Source organism: Schistocerca piceifrons, chromosome 11 (assembly GCF_021461385.2).
Source record: "Schistocerca piceifrons isolate TAMUIC-IGC-003096 chromosome 11, iqSchPice1.1, whole genome shotgun sequence".
NCBI lineage: Eukaryota > Metazoa > Arthropoda > Insecta > Orthoptera > Acrididae > Schistocerca > Schistocerca piceifrons.
The window spans coordinates 147,991,042-148,005,324 of NC_060148.1; the positions used below are offsets into that span (position 1 = coordinate 147,991,042).

The following is a 14,283-nucleotide window of genomic DNA, read 5'->3' on the forward strand; positions in this document are numbered from 1 at the left end:
TTTCTTCTTGGTGTAGTAATTTTAATGGCCAGTAGTGTAACTATACACACGGAACTGCGCAAACTGACTGCTACTTTGGAAGTAACCAAAACCTTACAGATCTTGTTGTATAGCACCCCGCAATAGTTGTATGTTAACACCCTGCTCACTACCATTCAGCCAAGACTGCAACAGAGACTCAGCCCTAACTTAGTGCCAGCTGAAATCTTCCTGCAAACCATAACTAATAATTCAAAATGGTTGAAATGGCTCTGAGCACAATGGGACTTAACATCTATGGTCATCAGTCCCCTAGAACTTAGAATTACTTAAACCTAACCAACCTAAGGACATCACACAACAGCCAGTCATCACGAGGCAGGGAAAATCCCTGACCCCGCCGGGAATCGAACCCGGGCCCGGGAAGCGAGAACGCTACCGCACGACCACGAGCTGCGGGCAACTAATAATTCATTTCATGCAGAGTACACATGCAAATGATCTTCTCCATGTAGGAATCAACCTTGCTGTATTGTTACCCTGCTGCTAATGTACAACTGTCATGACCTATAGATGTGTTAAAACTTGCACCAACTGCAAATTTGAGTGTTATCACCATCTCTTTCCCTGTCGCCTCTGTAACTGCTTATGATCGCAGTGTTTGGCAAACGGACGTCCTGATTGTTTGCAAGGGTTGCCCATCAGACTGTCATGTATTTCGAGTTTCAAGTGTGCATTCACACTAATTATTACAAGCGTCCTACCTTATTACCCTGCACTAGTGTCGTGAATTTGTGAAATCGCATTGCTTTTAGAGGAAACTAAAGAATTCACTTGCTCTTGTACTGTTGTTGCAATGCACAAACCTTTATTTATGCCCACTGGGAACAAATCACCGTATTTGGTACCACTGTCAACTATAGTAGCAGTTCTCTGCTGTGATCATGCATCTACACTTAAGACTTATCGAGTTTCTCTAATGGTAGAATTTTATTCAACGTCCTTATCATGATGTATCACACCCACCATTAGGTTATGTGCTAATTAAACTTACACACACAAGAACTTTTAACTTTTTTCTGCTAATCTGTCTGAAACACCTCTTGTGCTGGCACTCTTCTGACAGCCTGCCTACACTATAAAAAAAAAAATAAATAAGACTCGCCTTCTGCAAACCATTGAAAATTCTAGCTTGGGAAAATTGCAAGTTACCATTGACAATGGCACTGCACACATCACTGAGTGAAGTAATCTGGAATACCTTCATAGAGCGGTTGCTCTGGTGTCATCTCTCTTCCAGTCACTGTAGCTGTCCTCAGAATGGTTATATGGATCATGGGTGATCAAGGATATTGTGAACTTCAGATCACTAAAACCAGTGATGCACGAGCAGTAGCTATCGGGTGATTTTATACTTTAATGGATTTTGAAACCTGGTGCAATTCAATCATGGCTCTCGTTTATGACTAAGCATTAGGAGATGGGATGCTAATATGCATTAGTTTGTTTCCATTGTATAATTTTGTCATTTTGCGTATTTTGTAACATGGGAGAGCATTATATTCCACTTAGTTAAGGACCAAACCAATGACATAGAAGTTAACAATCAATATCAATTAAGAATTGATAAAACAATGATAGTGTTACAGTTGTCTTAATGAGATTAGTTTATTGTGGATATACAATCAGTTTGTAATGTATCCTTCAATAAGTTTGTAATTTGAACTTTTATACTGCAAACTGCAGAGATTATAGGAAAAGTAATGAATGTTATCAATATTATTGAGCTAAACATCTTTTTGTATTGAAATACTCCACCAGCCTTGGCTGATGCACCCCTTTGATGGAGTGTTGCAGTCTTTCATGATCCGTGAGGTTTGACCTTCACAACTGGTAACATTTGGCGGCCCCAATGCTGTCATTTCCGACCACAATACTCCATCACTGCCCACAGGCATCACCATTGCATCACGACTCCCTAGCTGAAGCATCTTGGCAGCCTTCATGCTGTTCTTGCTGGCTCAGTACATGGTTGGCACACCTGTTGCCTCTGCACCACCACACCACTGTATCAGTGCATCATTTCAGTTGGCTGCATGTATTTCTACAATAACCAAAATTAGCCAATTCTGACTCTAAATTATTTACTATTATTTGTTACTTATTAAATACTTTTTGAACCTTGTAGTCCTGTCTCCTTTTTTTACTATATTTTGGAATTTCTTTGTTTCCCCTATTAGAACGTTGCATCCCTTAGCAAGATCCACCTGTCCAAAAGATCATTTTCAACCATTAAACAACCACTTTTGTAATTTAGAGGTAATTAGCACTCTGCTATGGAGGGAGATTGAAGTATGTGGGATGGATTGACAGACTGAGTGGGAAAAGCTTTATGAAATATGTTTCACTGCAGAACTGTGGCTATGTAGGGGCTGGTTCTGTACCAGCTACCACTATGTATTGCCAGTGCCCATGCCTTGTTCACATGCATACCATTCTGACAGTGAGGACGCTGATGGGGTGACACTTCCAAGAAGCATCGCTACTGAGGAAAAGCTTCTAGAAATCCATCTAGCAACCAATCAGATAACTGTTAATGGTCACATGGGGCCATAGAGCATAGCTGCAATCAATTTGGCTCACTCTTGGCAACCAGCTTTCAGTCTGATCAGATGTGCCCTTCCATCCCTTTCTCCACCACTATTTCCTTAAGTCTGTAAGTGGCCTTAGAGGTAGAGTTCTGATGTAAACACCAACCAGTTGTTTTAAAGCACTCTCCATTGCTGTTTTTTTTATTTAAACAATATGCTTGATTTCAATGTACTCCTGTATCCACATCTTACAATTGACTTGACCTTGACAATTCTTGTACAATAGCTTATTCTGTTGTAATTAACTTGGGTCATGATTTTATTAGGTGCAGTTACACTCATTTAGTTATGGGTATTTATTGTGTTTATGTAGACCCACTTCTTTGAATGGTTTTCCACACAACCACTGAATATGACGGTTATTTTCTGCTTCATCTCGTGTAGCAGGCAAACACTATATGTCCCATCTTTAGCTTATTTATACATACATACATACTCAGTACATATTGTGCGCCTTTTTTAACATATTACTACAAATTTTGTTTTTCTTAAAGATTCATAACATGTATAGTCACCCCACTTAGCAGTAAATTTTCAGATTCATCTGAACATAAAACTACCAGAAATCCAGTTTTTATTTCCTTTTATTGGAAAATAATATTTAATGCAAATGTTGCTTATTATGAATAATCTGTACAACAGTTGTGGATGTCCTACCATGAGAAAGATGGAATAAAATGTAATCACATCATTATGAAGTGTCATAGTGAAAGTGCACCAAAACTGAACAGTGCCACTCATTTAATTATAACTATTTGCAGTTGTTACAGACATGATGGGACATACTAAACCACTTTCACCAATAACAGATACGTAGGAAATCAAATATAAAAACAATTGTCCTGAAATTCAAAATGAAGCGTAAGCACAATTTCCAAAAACGTCATGTTTATTTACACAAATTAAGATAAATATCCACAATGGAAACATCTTTGAAATGTAACACACGAATTATTTAGTATTCACATTCTAGGCTCTCTCAAGTGTTGTTCTTGTGTATGTTAAGTAACTGGACTCTAACTTTAACACCTAATGTTTGTTTACATATTTCATTTCGTGTAGAACTTGCGCAGTATTAAACACTGAACAAATAATTAAGAGCTTTGGTGCATAACACTTATCCACATTATCTCTGAATCATGTACACAGCTTCGTAAAACAAAAGAAATCACAAATATATAGCTATTGTGCACTGGTGTAAATGGCAACCAAGCATGAAGAATTTGTTAGATTACACATTTTTACATCTGACACATTTATGTGAAGGTGCACTTATGACCAAAAACATCATGAACACTGCCCATGAGGAGAATAAATGCCACATGTTGTACACACCTGATGCAGGAAGCAGATTACAGGTATATAAGAAGACCAGAAATTAACAAGGAATTAACCTACCAATTGGATGGGTAGCGATCATGTAAATCCAATGATGTAAGTGACTTTAGCAAAGGGCATGTTGTTTTGGCGCTGCAGTTGGGCACTAGTGCCACAAAAGTGGTGAAGCTTGTTGGCTGCTTCTATGCTACTGTTGTGAACATCTGTGGACACTGGCTGAAAGATGATAAATCCATAACCTTATGAAAAGATGTAATACATCTATACTTCATCACAAATCATGGAGGTCAGAGGCTTGCCTGTTCTGTAAAGCTGGACACATGGCAATATGTGGCATATCTACTGACAGAAATCAATGCTGGAGCAGCCATACACGTTTTGAAACACACACTTCAGTGTACATTGTTGAATGTTGGGCTCCACAACTTATGGTTTCCATACTGATGCACCAAAATTTTCGATTGCAACTGCGGTGGACAAGGGATCACTGAGGATGGAATGAATGTCAATGCAAATGTCAACTGTGAGAATGGGAGACATTTCCTGTTACACCAGATCAGTTGTCACGTATCTAGGTGAATGGCACCAGATTGGGGGGGGGGGGGGCGATATGCTAAGGGGCAGTCGCCTGGGCTCCTCTGGGACATTTGGTAGTAACTGAAGGCATCATGACAGTTGCAGACTACGTGACCTTTATTTCACCTGCACAGATTCCTTGATGCCTGATGTGCTCTCCCATGGTGAATGCATCTTTCAGCAGGATAACTGTCCATGTCACACGTGTAGAAAGACTCCACAGTGGTCTGAGTAGCATGGTAACTAACACTGATGTCTTGACCACACGATTTACATTATCTGAACCTGTGGAATACAATTGTATAGACATCTGGTGCAACATATTTCCAGAAATATGTAAACGGCATGTCAAGTCAATATAATGTAGAATTGTTGATGTATTGTGTTGCAAAGGTGGACAAACAAGCAACTAAGCAAGTTGTTATATTTGTGTATATGTTTACTAATGCAGGATTAGTACTAACAGAACATAAATGTGCACACTACTAATGACACACACATCAAATCTCTTGAGAAAACATATCTGAGTAAATTTATTGCCATAATCATGTTTCTCCAGTGTTGAGTGAAGGAAGTGCCATGAATATATTTTTGCTGTCACTGTTCCTGAATTGCAGATTACCAGTACTACATGATGCCTATGTTTGGAATAATAAGCAGAAAGTCATCACATTTCCTTGGCCTTATGATTAATGACATAGTTGAAGGATTTATCACAATTCACAATCTTTTCGTCTCAAGATTGACAGGTAAAAACAGCAGTGTTAATGACAAAAACATATTTGATTCATGTCTCTGGAGTAATACAGTTTATATACATTCGAAGCTACAGATGTGGATTTTTATATTGTCACATTATCTGCTACCACTCAATAGTACACATTATTGCACATTTTTTCACTGTTCTACCACATTCTAATGTTATTTCACAGGCATTACAATTTAATGTCTCCCTGATACATCCATTATTTTATAAGCCTTGAGGGCACCAATCAGGGATGCCTATTTCCTTGAACTAACACTTCCTTGTAGTTGCTTTCTGAAGTGGAGTAATGCATGTTTCTTCAGAGTACCCAACTGAGTGAAACTTCTGTCACAGATTCCACATTTGTGAGGTTTCTTTCCAGTGTGAATTAATAAATGTGTCTTGAGACAGCCCGACTTAGCGAAAGATTTCCCACAAATCTCACATTTGTGAGGTCTTTTCCCGGTATGTATGAATGTGTGACTCTTGAGATCACCTGTCCTAGCAAACAGTTTGCCACAAATACCGCATTTATGAGGTTTCTTTCCAGTGTGAACTGATGTGTGGTTCTTGAGATCGCCTAACATAGTAAAAGATTTTCCACAAATCTCACATTTGTGAGGCCTTTTTCCAGTGTGAAGTAATAGATGTCTCTTGAGATGGTCTGACATAGTAAAAGATTTTTTACAAATATCACAGTTGTGCTGTTTCTTTCCAGTGTGAATTAATGTGTGTCTCTTGAGACAATGTGATCTAGCAAAAGATTTTCCACAAATATTGCATTTGTGCGGTTTCTTTCCAGTGTGAATTAATGTGTATGTCTTGAGACTGCGTAACACAGTAAAAGATTTCCCACAAATTTGACATTTGTGCAGTTTCTTTCCAGGGTGAATAAATAAATGTGCCTTCAGATAGTCTGACTTAGCAAAAGATTTCCCACAATTCTCACATTTGTGAGGTCTTTTCCCGGTATGTAGGAATGTGTGTCTCTTGAGATCACCTGACCTAGCGAACAATTTACCACAAATACCACATTTCTGAGGTTTCTTTCCAGTGTGAATTGATGTGTGTTTCTTGAGATCGCCTAACACAGTAAAAGATTTCCCACAAATCTCACATTTATGCGGTTTCTTTCCAGTGTGAAATAAAATATGTGTCTTGAGACTGCGTAACACAATAAAAGATTTCCCACAAATTTCACATTTGTGCGGTTTCTTTCCATTGTGAATTAATGTGTGTTTTCTGAGATAGTCTGAGGAAGCAAAAGATTTACCACAAATCTCACATTTGTGAGGTCTTTTCCCGGCATGTATGAGTGTGTGTCTCTTGAGATTATGTGAGCTAGCAAACAATTTGCCACAAATAACACATCTGTGGGTTCTGTTTGCAGTAAGTACATCAGTTTGGGCACTGACATTAACAGCTATAGATAATGTTACATAATCACTTGATTTCTCTGCATCATTTGTCATGTGTGTGTTACACATGTCATTAGAAGACTTCTTTGTAGCTTTCCAAGTTTCCTTATTTGAAGACTGCTCATTGTGTTCTCTAATCGAAACTTCTGGCTCACTATCCAAGAAGATACTGCTTTGATGCTCATCACTATAGCCATTCTTTTCATGGCTGCCATCGGTTAAGACATGATAATTCTCACCCATTAACAAATGTTTTTTCAAACTAACATTATTTGGAAATACGTCACCACACCAGTTACAAACATACAAGGGTGGTTGTGTGCCATCAATGTGGATAAACACATGCTTTATGAGCCTGTATTTTGAAGGAAAGCTCTGTAGGCAGAAATTACAGCTATATACATTAAATTCCTTTTCTCTCATACTCCAGTCATTTCTGGTGGCAACTGAGCATTTCTTATGAATATTCACATCTTCTGTATCGGTACCAAACTCGTGTGTTGACTTCTCCATGTCTATCACCAACTCATCCTGGACCTGTCCATGGTGACAAGTTTCTTCCCATGACATATCACAGCTCCCACCAGTACTCTGAGTCAATCTGAAGAGTGAGGAGAATAATGGTAAATATTGATATATATACAATATTGATATATATCAACCCAGTACTATAGGCCACAAGTCATAAAAGAGCATAAGAAATTACATATTTAGTAACTGTTCATGATTTAAAATTATAATATTCCACCAGAAGGAAAGAACTAATTAGGCGAAATTACATATTTAGCAACTGTTCATGATTTAAAATTATAATATTCCATCAGAAGGAAAGAACTAATTAGGCAAAATCGGTTTAAAACGGAAATAACCAGAGGAAATTCAATAATGATTCATCTGAGTCATTGCCAATTAGATTTGGAATTTTTAGATAAGCCTTAAAATAATTCACTTTCACACGTTCAAATCTATTTAAAATGCAGTGACACAACTTAGACTACACCAATTTATTAAATGTATCAGTTACATGTTTTAATTCAAAATTCTTAGATGTTTCACTTCCATCATCTTATCTCTGTAACTGCCTTTTCTTTGTTTTGCCAACACTTTTGCCTTTGGAATAATAAATTTATTTCATATAGTAAGCAGATTTATTTTTGTTTGATTCCCACTGAGTCAAGAACTAGTGAAAGCTCCAATATTTTCATTGGGTATCTAGTATGGATGTTGATCAGGTGGATAATGACTGTTCATGAACAAGAATTAATGTCCCATTAATCAAGGGGAAAAAATTGCATACTGATGAATGAATGTGAATGACACGCTTGCAGATGGTTTCAATCTAAGACTATGTTTTTGGAACTGCAACTTATGTGAAGCCTTGCACAAATGGAAATACTGTCTGAAAAGACGGAAATGGTTCTAAATTTTCCAATAAATTTACAGCGAGCCCTTTTGAAAATTTTTACATCTTCCGAACATTTGGTCACCTGGCATTGCAGAAAACCATTGACGGAAAGACACACATATAAATGGCCACATCATCACCCATTAGACACAGCGCAGGCTGACATATTGAGTGGCACCGATAACAGCTGCTGCATGAGCTACCCCTGTAGTATCACTGTAGAATCCCATCTAAAATACCTTGAGGGGAAAAGTACACCAGATTTCTTGTTAAATCTCTCAATTCCTACTCAATGCATTACCACTAAGTCACAGGGCAGGAATCTGCAAAGCAATGTTATGTTGTCTTGTACAAACATTGCTTGGGTTGTGCATTTCTCCATTTCAAAGAGTTTCCTCTACCATGAAAGCAGGAATCATGGTGATACGTCTATGTCCTCTGCTATCATTATCACCACCACCACTCCAAAGAATATTCCCCACCCAAAAGTCACTGACTTCCATGCCACGCAGAGTCACAGCATTATAGCCTATCTTGGGGCTTCTTTAGCAGCACGTTCTGAGACTTATAGAGATACTAGCGTAAAATGTGCCACAATATCATTTTAACTGTTGGCTGGGGGGGGGGGGGGGGGGGGGGGCACAGTCAGAGTCGGAGTTAGAGTGAGAGAGAGAGACATCCTGTGACATCTCTAGCACTTACTGCAGAATTTGAGTCAACTGCTGAATGGTCTGCTGTAGCTAAAAGCAACTTCAACAACCACTACGGGAATCTGATGCAACACTCAGTTCACCTATTCTTTCAAATTTCTTCATCATATTCTTCAACACATTTATTGACGTGGGGCATCTTCTCAGTCATTTATTTCAATGATACTCCCGCAATGCAGTGCTGCTGTTCTGATAAAACAACTATATCACCAGTGTATGGTGTTTCTTCTCAACAGCCACTTCATTTCATATTTATTAACTAGGGTGTATACTTTGATAAGAAAAAAAATCATCGATTTTCCAGTTAGAAACGCGCTTTTTACGGTGAAAAACTTTTTACTGGGCGGAATTACATTTTTCCATGTTAAAAGATGGTAGCGTTTCCCTATGAGCTGTAAACCTTGCTAATCCCTTGAACGATTATGGATTTATAAACCTGTATCGAACTTTCTGGCAGTTTACGATTCTTAATCTACCAAAAAATCAACGCGTTTTTGAAAGAGATCTGATGCATGGAAACACATACACTACATATTTTCGTATCACAAAAGTAGGAACACGAATTACACCAATTACATCACAGTAGCTTCTAAAGTATTGAAATCAAGATTGTGACGTGCTTTTGTCAGCCAAGCATAGCTCGTGTCACATGATCTCGCCAGCCAATGACAGAACATATTCAGAGCATAGGAAATGTGATGTAGTCAGCCAATAACATGGATGTCACACTGTGCAAACACACAAATAAGAAAAATATAATGATTTAAATTAATATACATCAGTACAACCCCAAGGAAAGCTAAGTTTTCATACATAATATTGACCTTCGCGAAAAGTTTTTGCAGTTTTTCCGAGGGTGTGGTTAGGCAGGATCCTAAGAGCACCAGCTTCAATTGGAGCAGCTTAAAATTTCTGACAAGCACGACTATAAATTTCACTGATGTGCACCGGACACTTTGTGGGTTTTTGGCTAAATACATGTTCTGTAGAGCACTGACTTTTCCCATAGTAAAGCCAGTTACAAGAGAAATCTCTCAAAAACTTATTTTGCAATTGTTTTCGAAAGGCAACTATACTTTTTGCCAGCATTATTGAATAATCTGTAATCAATGAAAGAACTATCATAAATATGAAAGTCTAAACTCAAAACTTGGTCATTTTTGTGCATATTACGTTTTCAATATATATGAAATGCAAATGTGCAATCACAATTTAAAATTTTGTCATAAATGGCTGGTCCTCAGTGTTACGTTTCGAATGAGAATCTAATGCTACATAATTTAAGAAATTCATCACACATTCTCACACATAAAATCATCTTGCATAAAAGGAAATTTACCTTGAAAGTAACGCTTCTGAAACCAACATTCGCTATATTTCCCCGCATCCTATTAGAAATGTAACCAGTTGTGACGTCACTCATCAAAAGGAGCCCAGGAATGAGATATAGTGAAAGCGGTTCATTGTTACAAAATATCACAAAGTGTTTAATATTGCAGTAGGCAGATCCTTGTGTGTGCATTGGTTTTGTTGTTGTGAATGGCGCATTTTCTTTGCAACTGAAGATCTATTTTGGTGATATTCCCTCATTTAAGTTATATTGCTGCAGGATTATTCTGCAGTGACAGGCTAAGTAAATTTTTTTTATTAGTGTAGCAGATTTTAGCAATCAGAATTACAAAAATTTGACTGAAAAATAAAATAAAATTCCTGGAATTCTGAAAAATCCCTCTCCCAGATCTGAACTGATCCGAGTCCTTTTTGTGTGGCTACATTAAAGACAAGGTGTACAGCAGTAACCCCAAAACCACTGCTGAGCTGAAAACAGACATTCCAGTGGTTATCGACAACACTGATGTTCTGACGCTTCAGTGGGTCTTACAGAATTTTGCTATTTGGCTGTACCACATCATCGCCAGTGATGGCAGGCATATTGAACTTGTCATAACCTAGATCTGAATATCTGTAGTGAAGTTTACAGGTTGAACAGAGTGTGTGAACGCTGTAGTAACTAATTTACGATTTTTTTTCATATAGTTCAATAATTGTCACCTTGTATGTTTGCTAAGTGACAGATTGGACACTGGGCTATGGGCTACATATCCTTCACTGCTATTTATGTTTTGATTGAGTAATTCAATTACATATGTTTGTGTGGCTTTTTGCCCAAGTTGAAAGTGAGGTTATTACTTGCTTTGTCACAATGCATAGGAAGTTGAAATCACTGTGGATGTTCATCATCCTTCCCCCACAGTATCACTCTCTCATTCTTTCATGGAAACAATTTGTTGTCAAGAGAAAATTTAAGGGACCACAGATTGAAGCTTTCCCTTTTTGCTGAGGTTTGTTTACTGGACAGTGTACATCATTCATATACTTACACTTTATAACCATTTAGTCTAAAGGTCTAATCAAATATATTTACTTAGTCATTGATCAAAATGTTTGCAGATAATACTGCCAACCAATAAAGTGATTAACTGCTTAGGATGTTACACATTGTGTCAATGATGAATTACAGATTGTAGTTTAATAAGAAAACAATGAAATCGCCTTACATCAAAATTTCCAAGTTGGCATGTTAATGCATAATATTCTATCCTACTGATCTCTCTACTCTGTCCTCAAAAAACATTTGCCTGTCTGGTACCCATGTAGGTACATTTACTATACACCTGCTGTCAGATAGGACAAGTTACACAGCATAGAGGTCTAGTGAACCACTTTTAGATATTGCTCAGAAAACGGAAGCTTTCACAATCTACAGATGGCCAGTCACTATCTACTTGAGAGTCCTCTGAACACAACTAAAAAGAGCAATACAACCTTAATTTATCACACCCTACGCAAATGTAACACTGGCATACAGGTGGTCACTGCATTCCAGCAATCATAGCGTACATAGGTGAGTGAAACCTTTTGAACCCTGGCAGGAAGTCACTCAGTACTTTCTTGGAGTCTGTGACCCAGGTAAACCATATGCTGATCAAACTTTCAATATGATTTTACTTACAGCTGGTAAGATACAAATTATAGTAACTATAGAGTAACGTACAGTCCTTGACTGGTTTCATGATATTACACAACATTACATTAATACTTGATCCACAGATCATGAATATAACATATCGTAATGTGGAACTTGTCAGTTTAACATTAGGTTTCTTTACGCAATGTAATTTTTTAAAAATTAATATTTCATTTTTTTAAATTCATCTACTGAGTAGATGATGTCATTCATAAATTCTTTTGATTTGTTTTTAGATGCTGGTTGGCTTTCTGTCAGACTAATAATGCTATATGGTAAATGAGGAAACATTTTTGTGGCAGCATAATTCATCTCTTCCTTTGCCAAAGTCAGATTTGGCCCACTGCACTCTGCTATTATCTTTGAATTATGATTCATCATTAGTAACAAATTTCGTAAATGGATGTACCTGTTATGAAGGCTTTGCGTTTATGCCTAATTCCTTAAATAAGTGTCGTCTTTGGTGCTCTCCAACTATTACTCTGATTAAACGCTTTTGTGCAATGAATACGTCTCTCTTAATGAGGAGTTACCCCAAAACTTTATGCTATATGAAAGCAATGAATGGTAATAGGCATTTTAGGTTAACTTACTGATATGTTTGTCACCAAAATTTGCAATAACCCCCATAGCGAAAGATGCTGAACTGAAATGTTACATCAGCTCATTGATGTGCTTCTTCAAATTAATTTCTCATCAGCAACAGATTTGTGTTCAAAATCTATATTTATCAATGGTATTATGCCATTTACTGCACATAACTGTATACAATGTGTTTTCTCAAAATGTATTTTGAGACCATCTCCATACAACCACTTAATAATTTCCTGAAAGACGTAATTCACAATTTCCTTAGCTAATTCCTGTTTCTTGGGTTTGATTACTGTATCACCAGAAAAAGAACTAGCTTTGCATCTTCATGAATGTAGAGTGCCAAGTCATTAATATATGTCCAGAAAAATATGCAGAACTAAACTGAACACTATGTGACAACTTTCTTTATACCTCCCCAGTTAGATGACTACTGACTTTTGCACACTATCTCTATTGTTAATTTCAACCTTCTGCATCCTTCTGCATTCTTCCACATAAATATGAACTAAACAGTTTGTGTATGTCCTACTCACAACAAGCTTTTAGTATTCTGTTGGAAGTGCCATTAATTCCATGGGAGCTTTTACTTTGAGTGAGTTCATTATTTTCCTAATTTCAGTTCTAGAGGTGGGTTGAATTTCAGTTTTATCAAATTACATAGGTATTACTTCCCCCATGTACAACCTCTTATTTCCTAATGGACAGCTGGATCCTATTTTCTCTACAACATTTAAAAAATTATTATTAAAAATACTTATTACTTCATCCCCTCAATAGTACGCCATCCACCTTTTCTGCACTAAGGGGGCAGTCTCACAATCTTGTGTTCAATTTCTGCTGCTAAGCTGTGAAGTTCGTATCAATGATGAAGATGGTAATGACACTTGACCATCTCCAATATCTCTACCTTGGTATAGCAGCATTAAATTGAGTTACTTTTCTCTTACAGCTCATGTAGAATTTCCACCTTCCTTCTTCTTGAACTAGGAAATTTCTCCTTTATTCTGGAATTGTAACTGGCACTGTTGATGATAATCAGACAACCCTCGTTGAACAGGCTCAATAAAGGTAAACCCAGGGAACAAATATGTCATTATTGAGTTCTTCATGATTATCATAATAGCTTTTGGTAAAGCCATGTTCAGATCACCCTGCATGACACGGTGTTTCCTTTGCCATACAGTTCTTTCAACCCATCATTGCTTTTTGAAGCCTGTCACATATTGTTTGTTGCACTATTTTGATTGAGCCACATCTGATCAAAATACATAATACAGAAACGATTATTTCCTTTCCTGATGCTGTGAATTTATCTCAGAAGTAGCAATATTTACGACAGTATCAGATCCTCCATCTGAGTGCACGTTTCATCATTGCATTTGCTGTACATGCACCCCAAAGGTTTCAGAATTCCTCTTGATTGGTGGCCCCTCTGTGAAAGCTATCCTACAATTAAAACATCATCTACATTTTGCCTTGTAGGATACTCGCCATGGTCATGAAATTTCAATACATGACATTGAAGAACATCTTTCTAGAGGTCGTCAAAATCCGTTTCCTCGACACACGTTTCCATCCACTGCACTTCTGCAAATATTCTGAGTAAACTTCGTGGTCAAACACCAAATATCTATGTTGTTGAAGTCTGCAGAGCTGATAAGATTTAGTTTCTTTTCACTTTGTCTTTAAGGTCATGAATAAATTCGTTTAACTTGATATAACACTCTTTTCTGGCTCTATGTGTCAACTTAAATCAGAAATAATAACTGCAATACTATTCAATGTAAATAACCGCTCTCTTAGCAAACATATGCTTCTGTCCCGTGTGCACAAGTGAAT

General features: G+C 37.3%; 1 protein-coding gene across 1 annotated transcript; it reads right to left on the bottom strand.

Annotated features, from left to right (window-relative positions):
• Positions 1-5,066: 5,066 nt before the first annotated feature.
• LOC124720425 (zinc finger protein 347-like) lies at positions 5,067-7,243 on the bottom strand. Its single transcript, XM_047245775.1, has one exon. It carries the CDS (start codon positions 7,218-7,220, stop codon positions 5,547-5,549), a length of 1,674 nt encoding a protein of 557 aa, XP_047101731.1. The 5' UTR covers positions 7,221-7,243; the 3' UTR covers positions 5,067-5,546.
• Positions 7,244-14,283: the final 7,040 nt, after the last annotated feature.

What these genes read in the sequence shown, in the direction of transcription:
- LOC124720425 (XM_047245775.1), bottom strand. Translation starts at nt 7,220, where the DNA reads ATGGAGAAGTCAACACACGAGTTTGGTACCGATACAGAAGATGTGAAT.